This window comes from Dendropsophus ebraccatus, chromosome 13 (assembly GCF_027789765.1).
Source record: "Dendropsophus ebraccatus isolate aDenEbr1 chromosome 13, aDenEbr1.pat, whole genome shotgun sequence".
NCBI classification, from domain to species: Eukaryota; Metazoa; Chordata; class Amphibia; order Anura; family Hylidae; genus Dendropsophus; species Dendropsophus ebraccatus.
Window position 1 is genome coordinate 20,915,925 of NC_091466.1, and position 18,754 is coordinate 20,934,678.

At 42.1% G+C, this 18,754-nt stretch overlaps 2 protein-coding genes across 2 annotated transcripts; one reads left to right on the forward strand and one right to left on the reverse strand.

Moving 5' to 3' along the window:
- Nucleotides 1-545: 545 nt before the first annotated feature.
- On the reverse strand, nucleotides 546-1,475 carry LOC138770470 (olfactory receptor 12D1-like). The gene has a single exon (XM_069949575.1). The coding sequence runs from the start codon at nucleotides 1,473-1,475 to the stop codon at nucleotides 546-548; it is 930 nt and encodes a 309-aa protein (XP_069805676.1).
- A 12,166-nt stretch (nucleotides 1,476-13,641) lies between these two features.
- Nucleotides 13,642-15,600, forward strand: LOC138770471 (DNA damage-regulated autophagy modulator protein 1-like). The gene is made up of 7 exons (XM_069949576.1): nucleotides 13,642-13,786; nucleotides 14,255-14,322; nucleotides 14,519-14,661; nucleotides 14,821-14,992; nucleotides 15,087-15,142; nucleotides 15,312-15,398; nucleotides 15,520-15,600. The coding sequence occupies exons 1-7, from the start codon at nucleotides 13,668-13,670 to the stop codon at nucleotides 15,598-15,600; spliced, it is 726 nt and encodes a 241-aa protein (XP_069805677.1). The 5' UTR covers nucleotides 13,642-13,667.
- The last annotated feature ends 3,154 nt before the right edge of the window (nucleotides 15,601-18,754 follow it).

Here is an 18,754-nt window from a genome sequence, read left to right on the forward strand (position 1 = left end):
AATGGAAGCCTTGCAGTCATGATAGTGTGCAACAATGCATGCAAAAGTCCAACACCCCAAAAACATGAGGCTAAGTATAGACAAACTTTTAGTCTGTCATTACCAAGTGAAAATAGTGTGACAAAAAATAAGGGCTCATGTGGGTCTGTAGGTGAAAAAATACAAGCTCTATGGCCTGTCCTTAAGGGGTTAATGAAATAGAAAGGGTTCAAAGATTTGTTAAAGGAATAATTCAAGGTCTAAATATAGTAAAGGTTCAGGAGGGAAGTGGTTTTAATAAGAGAACGAACCTAAGAACAAGAGGGCCCAATCTGAGGTTAGTTGGGAGAAGGATCAGGAGCAACATGAGAAAATGTTACTTTACTGAAAGAGTAGTAGATGCTTGGAACAAACTTCCAGCAGATGTGGTTGGTCAATCTACAGTCAGTGAATGTAAACCTAAGATACAACATAAAGGCGGACTAGATGGACCAGATGTTTTTTTTGTGCTAACAATCTCCTCCGTTTCTATCTATACATTGTAAATTCTATTACAAATATTACTTTTATTGGAATCTTTTGAAAAATTTCTTCAAAGCTTTCTTCACATCATTGTTTCTTAACGTATATATGAGTGGGTTTAAAGCTGGAGTTATAACAGTGAACATAATAGCAGCTGATCTGTCTCGATCCAGAGAGTCTTGTGTGGATGGCTGAGCGTAAGTGAAGATGGCGGTTCCATACTGGAGAGTAACTACAGTAAAATGGGCGCTACATGTAGACAGTGCACGTTTGCGTCCTTGGGAGGTCCTGATTTTGAGAAGAAATTTACCAATGAAGACATAGGAAAGGATTGTTAAAATCAAGGTTGTTACAACAATCGTTCCAGTGACCCTAGTGAGTAGATTGAAATTAAGAGATACATCCGTACAGGCCAGGCTAAGCATTGGTTTAACGTCACAGAAGAAATGTTTCACTACATTAGGTCCACAAAATGGAAGCCTTGCTGTCATGATAGTGTGCAACAACGCGTGCAAAAATCCAATACCCCAAGAGCTTGAGGCTAAGCATAGACAGACATTGTAACTCATGATGGTTGAGTATCTCAGAGGATGTGCAATGGCCACATATCTGTCGTAGGACATGGCTGAAAACAGTACCACCTCTGTACTACCCAAGAAATGAGAGAAGAGTATTTGTGCCATGCAACCAACAAATGAGATCATCTTCTTCTGATATATAAGGTCCGTGAGCATCTTGGGGACTATTACCGATGACGAACAGATGTCAAGGAAAGCCAAGTTTCCCAAGAAGAAATACATGGGTGTATGGAGCGTAAGATCAGAAATGGCTATGATCATAATAGAGAGGTTTGCCGTCAAGTTTATTATGTATAATAACAAAAAGCTGATGAAGAGAATCGCCTGAAGATGAGCTTGAATTGCCAGGCCAGCCAAGACAAAGTCTGAAATGGAGGTGAAATTGTCTGAACTCATTGTAATGTACCTGGAAGCTAATATAGAGAAATAGATGCAATGATTTCATATTATAGGTGTTAGGAGCCAGCCGTCACACCCAACTTCCGACACTGTGTGAGCGTGCGGCTGGCCTCCTCCTGAGTCCAAATACGTCCTTGGCAACCCCTTGTCTGCCCTTTCTTGCCTGTGATAGAGCCTCTCTTCAGTGTGACTAAGCTAGCATTTGTATCCTGATTGTATTCCCTGGTTTCCTCATTTCTGGCTTGGCTTTTTGACGTTTCTTTTGACTACTGATTTTGTACCGCACCGACCGTTTGTTTCTGACATGGATTGTTCACCTTGCGACAATTGTGTTTGTGTGTTTTGTCTGCATTTTGTGTTACACTCTGAACGGTTAGGGGCCATCTCCCAGTTACACGCTGCCGCCTAGGGCAGTTGAGTAAGTAGGCAGGGACAGCGGGGCAAGTTCACCTGTCTTGTGTCCTCCTGTCCCCATACCTCACAATAGGCTCAGTACATGTTTAGAAAAATAATGAAAAAAAGGAATAATGTGGCTAAAAATATTGAATCATCTATCATATGATGTTTATAATTGTTCTTCACACACAGGATTCTATGTTTCCATGATTCAGCTGAGGCCTAGCAAAGAAGATCTTAGGCCCATTTCGCACTTTAGTATAACATTGTATCTGCGGACAGTATTGTATCCATTCATTTCTATGGCACGTCTCGTTTTGTTACTGATCGGCGATGTTACAGTTTTTCCGAAAATAAGACAGTGTCTTATATTAATTTTTGCTCCCAAAGATGCGCTATGTCTTACTTTCAGGGGATGTCTTATTTTTCCATGAAGAAGTTAGTTGGAGGAATATTTGCTTAGGAGCACTGCTGCATCATCTCCTCGCTCCTTCTAATGATAATCAATGGAGCAGGTGGGCCAGATGACGCGGCAGTGCTCCTAACAGTGCACCGGAGTAAATTTTATTTTGACTAACAGCGCTGGAACGGCGCCAAGGAGGAAGGTAACACACATACCTTCCTCCTCAGTGTCCTGGCACTATAAGGGGCTATCAACAGGTTAGATTTGTCTAACCTGCTGACAGTTCCCCTTTAAGAAATTATTTGAAGTTTAGTCACTTTTATGTGGCCTTAATGTGTGTGCATTCTGTTCAATGGCATTCTTGTGCATTCTTTTACGGTTTAATAAATCTTAATTAGGCGCTTACGGTTTTGCCTCCATGATGCACACATTAAAAAAAAACAACACACTGGTATTCCCATAGCACGTTATGAACTTACCTTAATATAACAAAGAATATATGACAACCATACTGAATAGTGTTGCTCAAAATCCCATCCTATAGAATAGAAATTGAAGGATCCTTTTTTTTCATCCTCAATAGCTACTTGGCAAAAAAACATCATCTCCTAATGTAAAGCCAAGTGAATGCAATATATACTGTATATAGTGTAGGGTAGAATATTTCCCATGTGATTAATTTAAGTTATCTTTAGTGTCCCAGTGGATATGGTCTAAAACAGTATTCTACAATTAACACAACATTAGATGGTTTTATGTTTAATCATTGATAATAAAATATATAAAAATAATACTGGGGGGGGGATAAAAATAAATATAATATATATATATATATATATATATATATATATATATATATCTTTAAGAGTGCTAAGAGGAGTAATATCTGAGGAAATCCCTATCACAGGGTAACCTGTGTTTGGCCTTAAAATAATTTATCCTAAACTCTAACTAGAAGGTACAGTATATAAAGTGATATATAACACTATAATATAAAATTATCAGAAATCTGGTAGAGATATCACATAAGCTTTACTAACATTTTTATGGGGGCCGGTAATGCCAGGACAAAGTCATTATAAGTATACTCACTAGTGTTGAGTGAGCATACAGTTGAACATGGTGCTTGATCAAGCTCAATGATTGACCGAACACTTTGTGGTGTTCAGTATAGAAAAAGCTTGTTTAAAGCCCACCAACAAGCTTTTTGACTGGGGAAATGCCACCCCCCCCCCTTGGGTACCAGACTGTCACTTTGTAAGATATTATTTAAACTAGACACCCTCCGGTCTGCCAAGGAAGGAATACCTGGTTAAATGTTTGAGTCTTCCGTTATTTTCAATGGGGGTTCAATATTCAAGTCAAGCACTGAAGTATTGAAAAATGCTTGACGTGAGTAATGAGCAGAGATGAGCGACCATGCTCAAACTCTTCGCTTGAGTATTGCGGTACTCGAAAGTGAGCATCTGAGCACACAAGGCAATTCCCAATGGTTCAAACTAATAAAAATAGATACAAGTGTTCTATCAATTGTCTTCTTATATAAATAGATTATTTGACTTTTATTATCATACCTAAAAATAACCTTCTCTGTTGTCAAGAGAATAAGCAACACGAACAATGGTGCTCTTTAGGAAGAACTTCTTTCTCATAGACATACATATAGTCACATGTTAAACAATGTTTCCCAGTTTGATACATTAAGGGGGAGATTTATCAAACATGGTATAAAGTGAAACTGGCTCAGTTGCCCCAAGCAACCAATCAGATTCCATCTTTCATTTTCCAAAGTGTCTGTTAGGAATGAAAAGTGGAATCTGATTGGTTGCTAGGGGCAACTGAGCCAATTTCACTTTACACCATGTTTGATAATTCTCCCCCTATGTCTTTCCACGGCCCCAGAAAAAAAAATATAAAAAGGACAAAAAGGACTTCCATTTTTACAGTTTCATCATACTTCTTCCCGTTCCCAAGATATAGGGGTTTACAGTTTGTCTAGTTCATAGCCAGAGGAGCACTCATGTGATAGGTGTGGTTATATAGTCAGGGGGTGTATATATTTTACATTGAGAGGTGTGTATGACTAATACCCACCCCATGACTCATATGTAGAAACTGTAAAAAGACTTGTATTCAGGGAACTCCAAGCTATTTAATGATAGTAACATTTGGTTTGGTTTTGGTTGGTATCTCTCTTTGCATGCACGTACTAGCATTGATCCCACTAGCCAGGAACCCACTCCACACTGATGAGGGGCAAATACCCCGAAACAGCTGTCTGTGAATAGATACCTTGCTTGGCTGATTTCCTTAACTGGAAACATCCCTTGGCTTGATTGTTCCTTCCTGGGGGAAAGGTCTGGCTAGTTCACTATGTTGAGACCTGTAATGGTGTCTCTGTAGTGTTCTTTTGCATATATGATTTCCCAGGGGGCAATGTTGGAATACACTCACTTCAAGACCTGTGATGGTGTCTCTGTGGTGTTTTTGGTGTATCTCCCTGAGGTCAACCATCAACTCTCTTTGCATGCACATACTAGCACCACTAGCCCGAAAACTACTTCACACTGATGAGGGGCAAATACCCGGAAACAGCTGTCTGTGGATGGATACCTTGCTTGGGTGGTTTCCTTAACTGGAGACATTCCTTGGCTTGGTTGTTCCTTCCCAGAGGGAAGGCCTGGGTAGTTCACTACAGTGAGACCTGTGATGGTGTCTCTGTGGTGTTTTTGGTTGATCTCCCTGAGGTCAACCATCAACTCTCTTTGCATGCACATACTAGCATTGCTCCCACTAGCCCGAAAACTACTCCACACTGATGAGGGGCAAATACCCCGAAACAGCTGTCTGTGGATGGATACCTTGCTTGGGTGGTTTCCTTAACTGGAGACATTCCTTGGCTTGGTTGTTCCTTCCCAGAGGGAAGGCCTGGGTAGTTCACTACAGTGAGACCTGTAATTGTGTCTCTGGAGTGTTCTTTTGCATATTCGATTTCCCAGAGGGCAATGTTGGAATACACTCACGTCGAGTCTTGTGACGGTGTCTCTGTGGTGTTTTTGGTTGATCTCCCTGAGGTCAACCATCATCTCTCTTTGACTTGAAGTACCGACTTTTGCGAGACGTGTAAAATACTAGCAACAACCGTGGTGGGATACCACACATATATTTCCCTTGAATACCCATTTAAGTTGGACATATATACCAGAAGACTAAAGCTGCCCATGCACCTTATAATAAAGTTGGGCAAACACAAGGTCCCTGGTGGGTTCCGCCGACAGAAGAAAGATCCCCATACACCTTCATTAACTGAACAATTGTTTTGCTGACAGTTATCTCTCCCATCCACCGCCCTTTCCCCCACATACAGTAATATTCAATGCAGCACATCGTTGCTGTATTCTCTATGGGGAGGGGTAAGCCACAGTGAGAGAGCTCTGGCTGTGGCTTATCTCTCACAAAACAAAGAGCTAAATAGTAGAGAAAAAAAAAAAGGGAACCGGCGAGAGGCGGCGCCTCGTGTGATACCATACAGTAAGGGAAAAGGAAGGTGAGATAGGTAGGAGGCTCACCTTGTTGCCCCTTGGGCTTGAAGCATATCGCCCCTGAATTGGGGTACTGATGTAGAGTCCGAATGGTCCTGGTGCCAAAGACTGTAAGCTAGTATGGAGTAGCACGCCGGGAGGCTCCCTGAGTGGGGGCTGTGTAAAATTGCAGGAAAGGAAAAAAATAAAAAATTGCCAAACTCCTTGGAAACACCACCGCTGTCTTCACAAAGTCATGGGACCAAAGTTTTAGATGAAAGAAATAAAAAGCGTTTATTTCAGATAGCACAAATATAATGCATTTCCAGAGCCTAAGCTCTCTTCATCGGATACAGTGCATGGACCCCAGGTGTCACAGACACACAATGATTTAATCATTTTTTTGCGGCACGGATCATACCCCATAACAGATCGTTAACAGCTAGAGATGTGTGTATGGGGCCATAGAAGTCAACGAGTCTGCATGTGTGAAATGATGTCACATGATTCATCTGAATATAACAATTTTTAGGATCCAATATGCACCACATGATAGAGTAATATGCAAGTTTGGGTCTTTTATAAAGGGAGAACCAGACACTTTCTAGAGCAACATTTAACGTTTATTAATGCCTTGGTCAAAAAGAGGGACATGTAAGGGGCAAAGAAGGACAGCGGGACATCCGCCATATACACAGCCCAAAGTAAAAGTGCATTCCCTATATATACAGCCCATAGTGACAGTGCATCCCCCAATATATACAGCCCATAGTGACAGTGCATCCCCCAATGTATATATACAGCCCATAGTGACAGTGCATCCTCCAATATATACAGCCCATAGTGACAGTGCATCCCCCAATGTATATATACAGCCCATAGTGACAGTGCATCCCCCAATATATACAGCCCATAGTGACAGTGCATCCCCCAATGTATATATACAGCCCATAGTGACAGTGCATCCTCCAATATATACAGCCCATTGTGACATTATAGCAGAAACAGCAAAAGCAAAGGAAATTCAGCTCACCCAAGTCCTTAGGCCTGTATATACCAACCCTCGGTGGAGCACGGATGCCGATGAGCCGACTCCCATCCAGAAATATAGGTGCAATGTGCAAAAACAGCAATGTGAATCCAGCTCCAGCCAGTGCGATAAAAATCCAAATTTATTCAAAAATACATGATTAAAAATACATGGACGTCCACACAGGGAAAAAAACGACACGTTTCAGAGCCTAAGCTCCTTAGTCATGTCTGACTTCCAAAGACTACATGTCATTATTTATAGCCATTAGTGATTAGAGCACCTGGGGTTTGGTACCGCCCACAATGGGGGTTGTAACCACAACCTCATTGCAAAAACAATCAATGGAAAAATACATAGACAGTGAACACTAATCATAACAAAGTAAACACTCAATAGTAGCAAAATATAATAAACTAATAAATGTAAGCTAAATCATTTTTCATATTTAAGCCTTTGGGATTGCGGGTATCCAGTTCAAGTATCCAAAACGCCTCTCTCAGATGAAGCTGCCTGATCCAGTCTCCGCCTCTTGTGGGAGCTTGAACTTTCTCAATGCCACATACCGAGAGAAAAGATGTGTCTCCTGAGTGACAGTTCACAAAATGTTTAGTAAGACCGGAGAAGGATCTATTGGAGAGGAGTCTGGAGGCCGCAGAAACATCCGAGATGTTTTCGGCGAGGCTTTTTTTCAACTTCCTGGAGGTACATCCGACATATTGAAGTGAACATTTCGTACATTCTATGGGTAAGTGGACGTCCATGTATTTTTAATCATGTATTTTTGAATAAATTTGGATTATTATCGCACTGGCTGGAGCTGGATTCACATTGCTGTTTTTGCACATTGCACCTATATTTCTGGATGGGAGTCGGCCCATCGGCATCCGTGCTCCACCGAGGGTTGGTATATACAGGCCTAAGGACTTGGGTAAGCTGAATTTCCTTTGCTTTTGCTGTTTCTGCTATAAAGTTTTTCCGCTTTTCGTGCTCAATCCCATGTGTCCGGTGCCTGACAGCACATTAACGCTACTCCTCTGAGACATATTTTTCCAACCCTCGTTTTCTGTGCAATTGTTACTCATAACATATATATAAAAAATCCTTTTGTATTTACAAGATGGCCTCAGATGCACCTGCTCAATCGCAACAATCCCTGGAAAATGTGGATAGACTGAACAAAGTGGCCTTGGTGTTTGCGGGAGAAGGTAACAATGAACTATTTGCTAATATGAAAAAAACATTATGTAAGTTGGAAAAGCTTAAAACACAACAAATGAAAATGTGGTGGAATTCTACCACCTTAAAACAGTACACTGAGAAGCAGGTGATTCCTCGGGGCTTACGCCTCAAGAAATTTCCTAGTACACAGTTTGAGGAGGAATATATGCTTGAATGGAATAACGCACTGAGTGAATGTTCGTTTAAACTGATGTCCATTATTGTTTCACGGGAGCAAAAGAAATTAAATGAACTAGATACAAACATCACGGCTTTACTAACCTCCTGTGAACAGTTTTCCTCCATTCCAGAATATGATGATCTACTTAATAAGGTCACACAGTCCATAAGCAAATTGGAGGAAACTATTGTGGACACTAAACGCACGAAGTTCAATCGGGAACAAAGGGATTATCTGTCTAATTCGGTATACACCTGAAAAGAGAAGAGACGCCCATTCCGTAGTCTTTGCCCAATCCTCAAAAATGTAACAGCTGGTGATGGTATACGAAGGAATGTGTCTTTCAGCTTGTCTGAAATGGACACAAGTGATACACAGACAGACGCGTCCAGCTCGGAGGATTCTCAACGCCCTAAGCCCAAAAAGACCAAGAAACATTGCAAGTATTTTAATCCAAACAACCGCCCCAAGACCAGGTCGGTGGCAAGTAAGGATAATGCGGCGACACCTGAAGTCTCATCGGCTCCAAAAAAACGGGCAAGGAGACATAGAGCTGGCAGAAAACGCCACAAGAGGAGGCAAGGGACAACCGAGGAAAAGCAGGTACTGAGTGCATGCTCCACATCAGAGATGTTGGATGTATATAATCTCTCTGCATGCATCCTGTCTAAAGTGCAATTGAGTGTTCTGTCGAAAGGACTGAACTTTGTACCCGACACAATTTTTGACATCCATCAGACACTCAGGGATGTGAATAAATTTGTAAGACTATTGACAGTCAAGAAACATTTCTTACATTCATCTGATCCATCTGATAATCTTATGAGTAACTGTGTTTCTTCAACTAAACAGGACTTAAACAACAGAGGTTCGGGGTTTATTCCCTTGGAACTGAATTTTCAGGAACAAACTACAGTGAAACTTCTCACGGATCTCCAAACTGAGACTATACAAATTGAAGAACAGGTGAGCACTACATTTAATCGCTCAAGGATTAAACTTTTATCCTATACAATCTCGCTGTGATGGCATGGATATATTTCAACAGAGAGTGGAAGCTGACTTACGTGATTTACAAACACAAGCCAGGATAGACCTTACCCCCAGTGAACGGAAAGGGTTACATGCTCTAAGTCGCAATTGACACATTGTGATCCGTAACTCTGATAAAGGAGGATCTGTAGTTGTGCTAGATCGTGGGTTATATGAACGGGAGATTTCACACATGTTATCTGATACACGTACCTATAGACCTGTGTCGTATAATCCCACCAATACGGTCAAAGACAAGCTTAAAGGCATATTGAAAGTGGGCTTGGATATGCAGGTAATAATCCAGAAACAACATGATTATTTTTAAGTAGAACATCCACTTATTCCTGTGTTTCACGCATTACCTAAAGTCCATAAGGGTATTTTCCCGCCCCCTTTACGTCCAATTATTTCTGGGGTGGGCTTCTTATGTGAACGACTATGCTCATGGCTAGATAGCCTTCTTCAACCAATGGTCACACGTATACCTGGATACATCAGGGATAGCAAGTCTCTCTTGGCTATTGCTGATTGTATTCCTTGGCATGAATCATGTATGTGGATGTCATGTGATGTGTCTGCTTTATATACCTGTATCCCACACCATCTTGCCCTACAGTCACTTTCTTTTCATTTGAACAAGTACAGTAATTATGCAGATTCATTGAAACAGTACATGTTAACAGTTACGGAATTTTTGTTGGCACATAATTTCTTTTCTTTCAAATCTTGCTATTACTTTCAGATTGAGGGCTGCCCAATGGGGTCCAAATGTTCACCATCTATTGCTAATTTGTACATGGCCCACTGGGAGGAGACTTGTCTATATGCCTGCCATAATCCTTTTTTGGATTGTATCCTATGGTATGGCAGGTATATAGATGACCTCCTCCTCGTGTGGCAAGGGGGTGGAGCCAATGTCCAAGATTTTCTCAATTTTCTTAACAATAACTGTTTTAATTTACAGTTCACTATCCAATATGACCCAGTGTGTATTTCCTTTCTGGATATATTGTTTACAGCAGATTCTAAGGGCATTTCTACATCTCTGTTTCGCAAATCTACCTCAGGTAATGGCATACTCCACACATTGAGTGGCCATCCGTCGCATGTCACACGCAACTTACCCATAGGTGAGTTCATCCGAGCCCGCCGTGCATGTTTCACTGATATTGCATATCAGGCTAGCAGTGACAATCTGCAGTTGAGACTTACTAACCGTGGCTATAAAAACGGTGTTATATGTAGGGCTCGAGTGATTGCGGAATCTCACAACCGACATTACCACCTACAGGACAGGTCCACACGATTTCATCACCTCTTGTATTTTCTACTCCGTTTAGTGTCCAGTTCCCCAGTATTCGTAACATCATATGCAAACATTTACCAGTTCTGATGGGGGATGTGGATTGCGCGTCTATTCTGTCTGGAGGCATTAAATGTGTGGCTAAACGTGGCAGGTCATTGGCAAATATGTTGTCCCCTAGTGTTCTCCCTGACACACACCACAACACTTGGCTATCCATTAAGGGTTGTTTTCCGTGTGCATCCGGTAGATGTTCTGTATGCAAATTTGTTCCAAAAAAAAAACATTTAGATCCACTGCTAAAGGCAAGAAATTCTGTATAAAGTCCTTTATTAATTGTGATACTAAATATGTCATTTACCTTGCAGAATGTACGAAATGTTCACTTCAATATGTCGGATGTACCTCCAGGAAGTTGAAAAAACGCTTTGCCGAAAACATCTCGGATGTTTCTGCGGCCTCCAGACTCCTCTCCAATAGATCCTTCTCCGGTCTTACTAAACATTTTGTGAAGTATCACTCAGGAGACACATCTTTCCTCTCGGTATGTGGCATTGAGAAAGTTCAAGCTCCCACAAGAGGCGGAGACTGGATCAGGCAGCTTCATCTGAGAGAGGCGTTTTGGATACTTGAACTGGACACCCGCAATCCCAAAGGCTTAAATATGAAAAATGATTTAGCTTACATTTATTAGTTTATTATATTTTGCTACTATTGAGTGTTTACTTTGTTATGATTAGTGTTCACTGTCTATGTATTTTTCCATTGATTGTTTTTGCAATGAGGTTGTGGTTACAACCCCCATTGTGGGCGGTACCAAACCCCAGGTGCACTAATCACTAATGGCTATAAATAATGACATGTAGTCTTTGGAAGTCAGCCATGACTAAGGACCTTAGGCTCTGAAACGCATTGTTTTTTTCCCTGTGTGGACGTCCATGTATTTTTAACCCTTAGACGACCCAGGGCGTATAGTTACGCCATGGAAGTCTGTCCCCAGACGACCTAGGGCGTAACTGTACGCCCTGGGTGTTTCTCCCGCTATGAAGCGTGCTCCGGAGCGGAGCGCGCTTCATAGCAGGTGGGGGCCGGCTGCAATCAGCAGCCGGAACCTCACCGGTAATGACACGCTGCAGCGATCGCGCTGCCGCGTGTCATTAACTCCTTAAACGCCGCGATCGCGGCGCGACCGCGGCGTTTAAGTGTATGTGACAGGGGGAGTCCCCTGTCACTTACCGATCGGGACCCCCGCAGTGTGACTGCGGGGGTCCCGATCGGTAAAACGGGCCGCCGGAGGTCTCTCACCTGCCTCCGTGCGGTCCGATCGGCGCTCTGGTCACTGAGCCTGCACAGGCAGGCTCAATGAGCAGAGCGCCGATAACACTGATCAATGCTATGCCTATGGCATAGCATTCATCAGTGTAAAAATCCAAGTAGTGAATGTAAAAGTCCCCCAAAGGGACTTCAAATGTGTAAAAAAAAAAAATTTAAAAACACTAACACACTACCCCAAAACCCCTCCCCCAATAAAAGTTGAAATCACCCCACTTTCCCATTATATAAATAAAACATATAAAAATAAATAAATAGATAAACATATAATATACCGTAGCGTGCGTAATTGTCCGATCTATTAAAATATAACAAGCGTCATTGCGAACGGTAAACGGCGTACACGGAAAGAGGGAAAAAAGTGCGCGGATTACCGATTTTATGTTACATTATATATATAAAAAAATTAATAAAAAGTGATCAAAACGTCCGATCTTCACAAATATGGTATTAATAAAAACTAGAGATCATGGCGGAAAAAATGACACCCCATACAGCCCCGTAGGTGAAAAAATAAAACCGTTATAAGCGTCACAATAGTCCCATTTTATTTATAATTAATTGCCAAAAAAAAGGATTTCATTTAAAAAAAATATATAACATTAGAGAATCTGCGTAAACCTGCATATGGTTGTGTTCGGACTGACCTATAGAGTAATGGTATCATGTCGCTTTTACCATATAATGTATTACGTAGACACAGGAACCCCCCAAACGTTACCATATTGCATTCTTTTTTGCGATTTCACCAATTTATATCTTCATAAATAATATATTTGGAATTCCATCATACATGTTATGGTAAAATGAATGACGCCATTACACAGTACAACTATTCCTGTAACAAATAAGCCCTTACATGGCCTGTAGATAAAAAACTGAGAGTGCTGGAGCTCTTAGAAGGGGAGGAGGGAAAAACGGAAACACTAAGATCAAAATTTGCGCCGTCCACTGGGTCATTTTGGGCCTGGTCCTCAAAGGGTTAATCATGTATTTTTGAATAAATTTGGATTTTTATCGCACTGGATTCACATTGCTGTTTTTGCACATTGAGCCCATAGTGACAGTGCATCCTCCAATATATACAGCCCATAGTGACAGTGCATCCCCCAATGTATATATACAACCCATAGTGACAGTGCATCCCCCAATGTATATACAGCCCATAATGACAGTGCATCCCCCAATATATATACAGCCCATAGTGAAAGTGCATCCCATAATATATACAGCCCATAGTGACATTGCATCTCCCAATATATATACAGCCCATAGTGACAGTGCATCCTATAATATATACAGCCCAAAGTGACAGTGCATCCCATAATATATACAGCCAATAGTAACATTACATCTCCCAATATATACAACCTATATTGACAGTTCATCCAATAATATACAACACCTCACAGTAACAGTGCATCCCATAATATATCCAGCTCATAGTGACAGTGCATCCCATAATATACTGTATACATCCCATAGTGACAGTGCATCCCATAATATACTGTATACATCAAATAGTGACAGTACATCCCATAATATATACTACAATAATATATATACAATATGTACATTAAGTAGAAGCAAAAATACAGAAGATAAGATCTGCAACACTGAGGACCAATCATGTCCCGGCATGTCTGATGATGTCACAATGACCGAGTAACCGCATCAGTGACATCATCAGCTTCCCAGCCCATAAATCCCCCTGCCGGACAGTAATCTGCCTTCTTGATCTGTGAGAGCAGAGATAGAGCGATCACCATGGAGATCCGCGGTCTGGCCTTCCTGCCTGTGGCCTGGAGTCTATGGAGTCTATGGGGCCTGTATATGCTGGTTATCCTGACCGTCATCTCAGGACACAACCAGCAGCCGTACATCAGGTAAGACGGCCAGAAGTACTATGTTATTCTATTATTATTACTGGGTTATCTCTGGGTTATTATTATTATTTCTGTGATATATCTCGATTATTATTATTATTGTTGTTGTTGTAGTGTTATTTCTGTATTATTATTATTATTATTATTATTATTATTATTATTATTATTATTGTTGTTGGTGGTGGTGGTGGTGTTGTTATTTCTGTATTATTATTATTATTATTATTATTATTATTGTTGTTGTTGTTGTTGTTGTTGTTGTTGGTGGTGGTGGTGTTGTTGTGTTATTTCTGTATTATTATTATTATTATTATTATTATTATTTCATTATTATTATTACTATAATTATTATTATTATTATTATTGTTGTTGTTATTGTTGTTGATGGTGTTGTGGTGTTATTTCTGTATTATTATTATTATTATTATTATTATTATTAGATAACTCCCAGCGTTTCCTCTCTTTCAGTGGCACGGGAATACAGTCCCCGGAGTCGGTGGTATACACCATTGTCTTCCTGGTCTTATCCATCCTAGGTAAGTGGCTGCGGCTTCCTATAGGGCGGTGACATTAGGAGGAGCTCAGCGCTTAGTGATGGCGGTAACTCTCCGATCACTATATACCGCTGACCGGCCGCCATACCTGGAGATTATATCCATCACTGGGTCCTGGAGCAGATATACACATGACCTGTGGAGATCTGGGGCTGGTAACACGTCTTCTCTATTTCAGGACCTGGCATCGCGTTCCTCCATTACAGGTTCATGTTATATCGGTGTGAACCAGCGGAGAAGCGCTTCATCATCTGCCAGAGACTCCTCCTTATCATCGGGTGGATCGTGGCCATTGGGACCTCTGTGAATGCTGTATATTCAGTGAGTATATACTGTATATATTGTAGTATACAGGACCTCAGACCAAGTGATATATAGAGGGGTCATTGCGGGGGGTCAGGAGGTTTTGTATTACACTCCACCTGAGGCTGCTGAGGTTGGGGATGCTGTATGACACTGACAGGTCTCTTTATGGTCTAGGTGAGAAGCAATCCTTTGGCCCACAGGATCGGCGCAGGAGTGGCGTTTGTCGGCACAGCAATTTACAATGTTTGCCAAGCTGGATTCCTGTACAGAAGATCGTACAGCAGCCGCCTGATGTGCCACATGAGACTGGCCGCAGCCTTGGGGACCATCGTGATACTGGTTCTGTGTAAGTAACATGTTGTGTGCTGGATACACTGTAAAATAGGTCAGACGTGACAGTATAGGAGGCGATATAATACTACTATTCTGTTTCTCTCCAGTTGCTGTAGGAATGGTCTCCTTCTACACTGAGCTGTGTACCGGACGTTGTGCTGAGGTGAGTGCCTGTCACTAGTCACCATCTTGTGTAATCCTCATGTGTCCTGTATAAGAGTAATATAGAACCTCTTGGTGGCCATGTCCCCCCCATCTCCTCCCAGTCCTGAGCCCCTGGTGAGTACAGCCGCACACTAACCCCCCCTATTCTGTCCTTCTATCTCCTGCAGATCTTCAATGTGCCCGTCCTGGTAAGTGAGTACCTGGGATTCTGCGGCCTGACATTACACCAGCTAACCAGCTACACAGACTTCCAGGTGAGGAGATGTCGGGTGAAGGTCTCATTGGGCGACAGATATCGTCCTGTTCCTCATATAGAAAGTTATAAGAGATCAGTGATGTCTGATCATTAATGTTCTTTCTTCTTGTTTTTCTTAGAGTTTATCTGTAACGGTCTCCAGTGACGGCATCACCATCTGCCTGAGGAAGAAGACCGAGGACCCTGAAAACCCTGCCTAACATCCAGGAGAACGAGGATGTGTATAGAGAGTCCCGGGCGATGTGCTGAGGTGAGTGCCTGTCACTAGTCACCATCTTGTGTAATCCACCTGTCCTGTATAAGAGTAATATAGAACCTCTTGGCGGACATGTCATCCTCCATCTCCTTCCATACCTGAGCCCCTGGTGAGTACAGCCGCACACTAACCCCCCTATTCTGTCCTTCTATCTCCTGCAGATCTTCTATTTTCCCGTCCTGGTAGCTGAATATATAGGACTCTGAGACAAATTTCCAGGTGAGTAGATGACGTGTGAAGGTCTCATGGACTCCAGATATAATCCCCTTCCTCATATATACATAGAGATCATTAATCTTCTCTCTTCTTCTTTTTCCTAGCGTCTGTCTCTAATGTTATCCTGAGAAGGCGTCTCCATCTGCCTGAGGGAAAAGACCCAGAACCCTAAAACCTCGGGGACTGGAGAAAGATACAACAACATGCGGACAACGCTGGATTATACCATCTCATCACACTACAGAATCTCCTACATGTCAGCTCTATGGCCGGAGAATGGAGACGGCTGAGAAATCCCCATGATACAATGGGACAGCGGCTCGATCTGGCTGGAAATTCCGTCACTTTTGCTCAGTGTGAACGGCCTGAAAAGCTGGAGGAGTCCCACCCAGAGGATAAAGCTCAGTAAATCTGGCAGGGTGAATGGGGGCAAGGTTTTCTATATGACCGATGTACAAGTAATGATAAATCTCCCCCTATGGGTCCTTAATAAAGATATAAAATGACCGCTAGTGTTTTCTTCCTGATTTTTAATAATACCATATAGTAACCACAGTGGGAAAGTGCCGACCTTACAAAAAGTCACAACCTTCTATGAGAATAAGAGCTTCTACCTACTGGTGGGCACCATGTTAGCCCCTGCTACTATCTTACAGCCCACAAGACCAGAATCTCCGGTGCCATGTTACTTCACAGAAAGCGCAATTTACATAGGAAATAGGAGGCAATGGGAATTCATGGACAGATGATAGATCCTTACATAATAGACAGAGATAGATAGACTATGTAGACATTATGTGGGACCCCAATTGGGAAGATATATACAACCCATAATGACAGTGCATCCCCCAATGTATATACAGCCCATAGTGACAGTGTATCCCCTAATATATACAGCACAAGGTGACCTTGCATCTCTAATATATATACAGCCCATAGTGACAGTGTATTTCCCCATATAACAGCCCATTGTGACAGTGCATCCCCTAATATATATACAGCCCATTGTGACAGTGCATCCCCTAATATATATACAGCCCATTGTGACAGTGCATCCCCTAATATATATACAGCCCATAGTGACAGTGCATCCCCCAATGTATATACAGCCCATAGTGACAGTGCATCCCCCAATGTATATACAGCCCATAGTGACAGTGCATCCCCCAATGTATATACAGCCCATAGTGACAGTGCATGCCCCAATGTATATACAGCCCATAGTGACAGTGCATCCCCCAATGTATATACAGCCCATAGTGACAGTGCATCCCCCAATGTATATACAGCCCATAGTGACAGTGCATCCCCCAATGTATATATACAGCCCATAGTGACAGTGCATCCCCCAATGTATATACAGCCCATAGTGACAGTGCATCCCCCAATGTATATACAGCCCATAGTGACAGTGCATCCCCCAATGTATATACAGCCCATAGTGACAGTGCATGCCCCAATGTATATACAGCCCATAGTGACAGTGCATCCCCCAATGTATATATACAGCCCATAGTGACAGTGCATCCCCCAATGTATATACAGCCCATAGTGACAGTGCATCCCCCAATGTATATACAGCCCATAGTGACAGTGCATGCCCCAATGTATATACAGCCCATAGTGACAGTGCATGCCCCAATGTATATACAGCCCATAGTGACAGTGCATCCCCCAATGTATATATACAGCCCATAGTGACAGTGCATCCCCCAATGTATATACAGCCCATAGTGACAGTGCATCCCCCAATGTATATACAGCCCATAGTGACAGTGCATCCCCCAATGTATATACAGTCCATAGTGACAGTGCATCCCCCAATGTATATACAGCCCATAGTGACAGTGCATCCCCCAATGTATATACAGCCCATAGTGACAGTGCATCCCCCAATGTATATACAGCCCATAGTGACAGTGCATCCCCCAATGTATATATACAGCCCATAGTGACAGTGCATCCCCCAATGTATATACAGCCCATAGTGACAGTGCATCCCCCAATGTATATACAGCCCATAGTGACAGTGCATCCCCCAATGTATATACAGCCCATAGTGACAGTGCATCCCCCAATGTATATATACAGCCCATAGTGACAGTGCATCCCCCAATGTATATATACAGCCCATAGTGACAGTGGATTGCCCCATATATACTCCCGTTAAATAAATGATCCCTTTCTTTAGCATTACATTATTGCATCCATAGAGATTATTCAGGGCAGTGCAGCAACCAATGGCCATCACATTTTTCCTCACTCCTTACTGTATAGTGATGGCCCCATCAGCTTATGGGAGTATCCCGACCCCGTGACCTCCTCAGCCAGCAGCCCATTCTCTGGACTGTTGGACACCATCTCTATGGGGGAGATGCACAAAGCCCAAGTGGCTAAAAGATGAAAGACCTACTTACTATTTAGGGCTTACTGTTTACCTGTATGGTATCACATGAGGCGCCGTCCTCTGTATTATGTTTTTTTTTTTTAACTGTTTCACTTACTTAACTGTAAGCCAGTAATGATTTATACTTAGATTTACTAAGCCAGGTGTTCTGCATCCGACCTAGGAAAAGTATTACCAGTGTCCCTGCTCCTGGTTCCATAGCAGCCACCATCATAAGAAGCTATGGGAAATCTGAGTGCCGAGCACCTGTCAGTGATGGGCGTCTCATCTCCTCGCACAGCCAAAAACCATGAAGCATGAAAAGCTCCTTATATAAATCATATCTAGGTCACAAAGATGAAGCGCATCTTCAAGGAAAACTAATATGTCCTTTGCCTCTAATAACCTGTTATTTTTGAGAGTGTTCTTTGGCAGCAATCTGATGATTTCACAAGATATCAAGGTTTTAGCAGAAATTTAAACTACAATTTAGAAA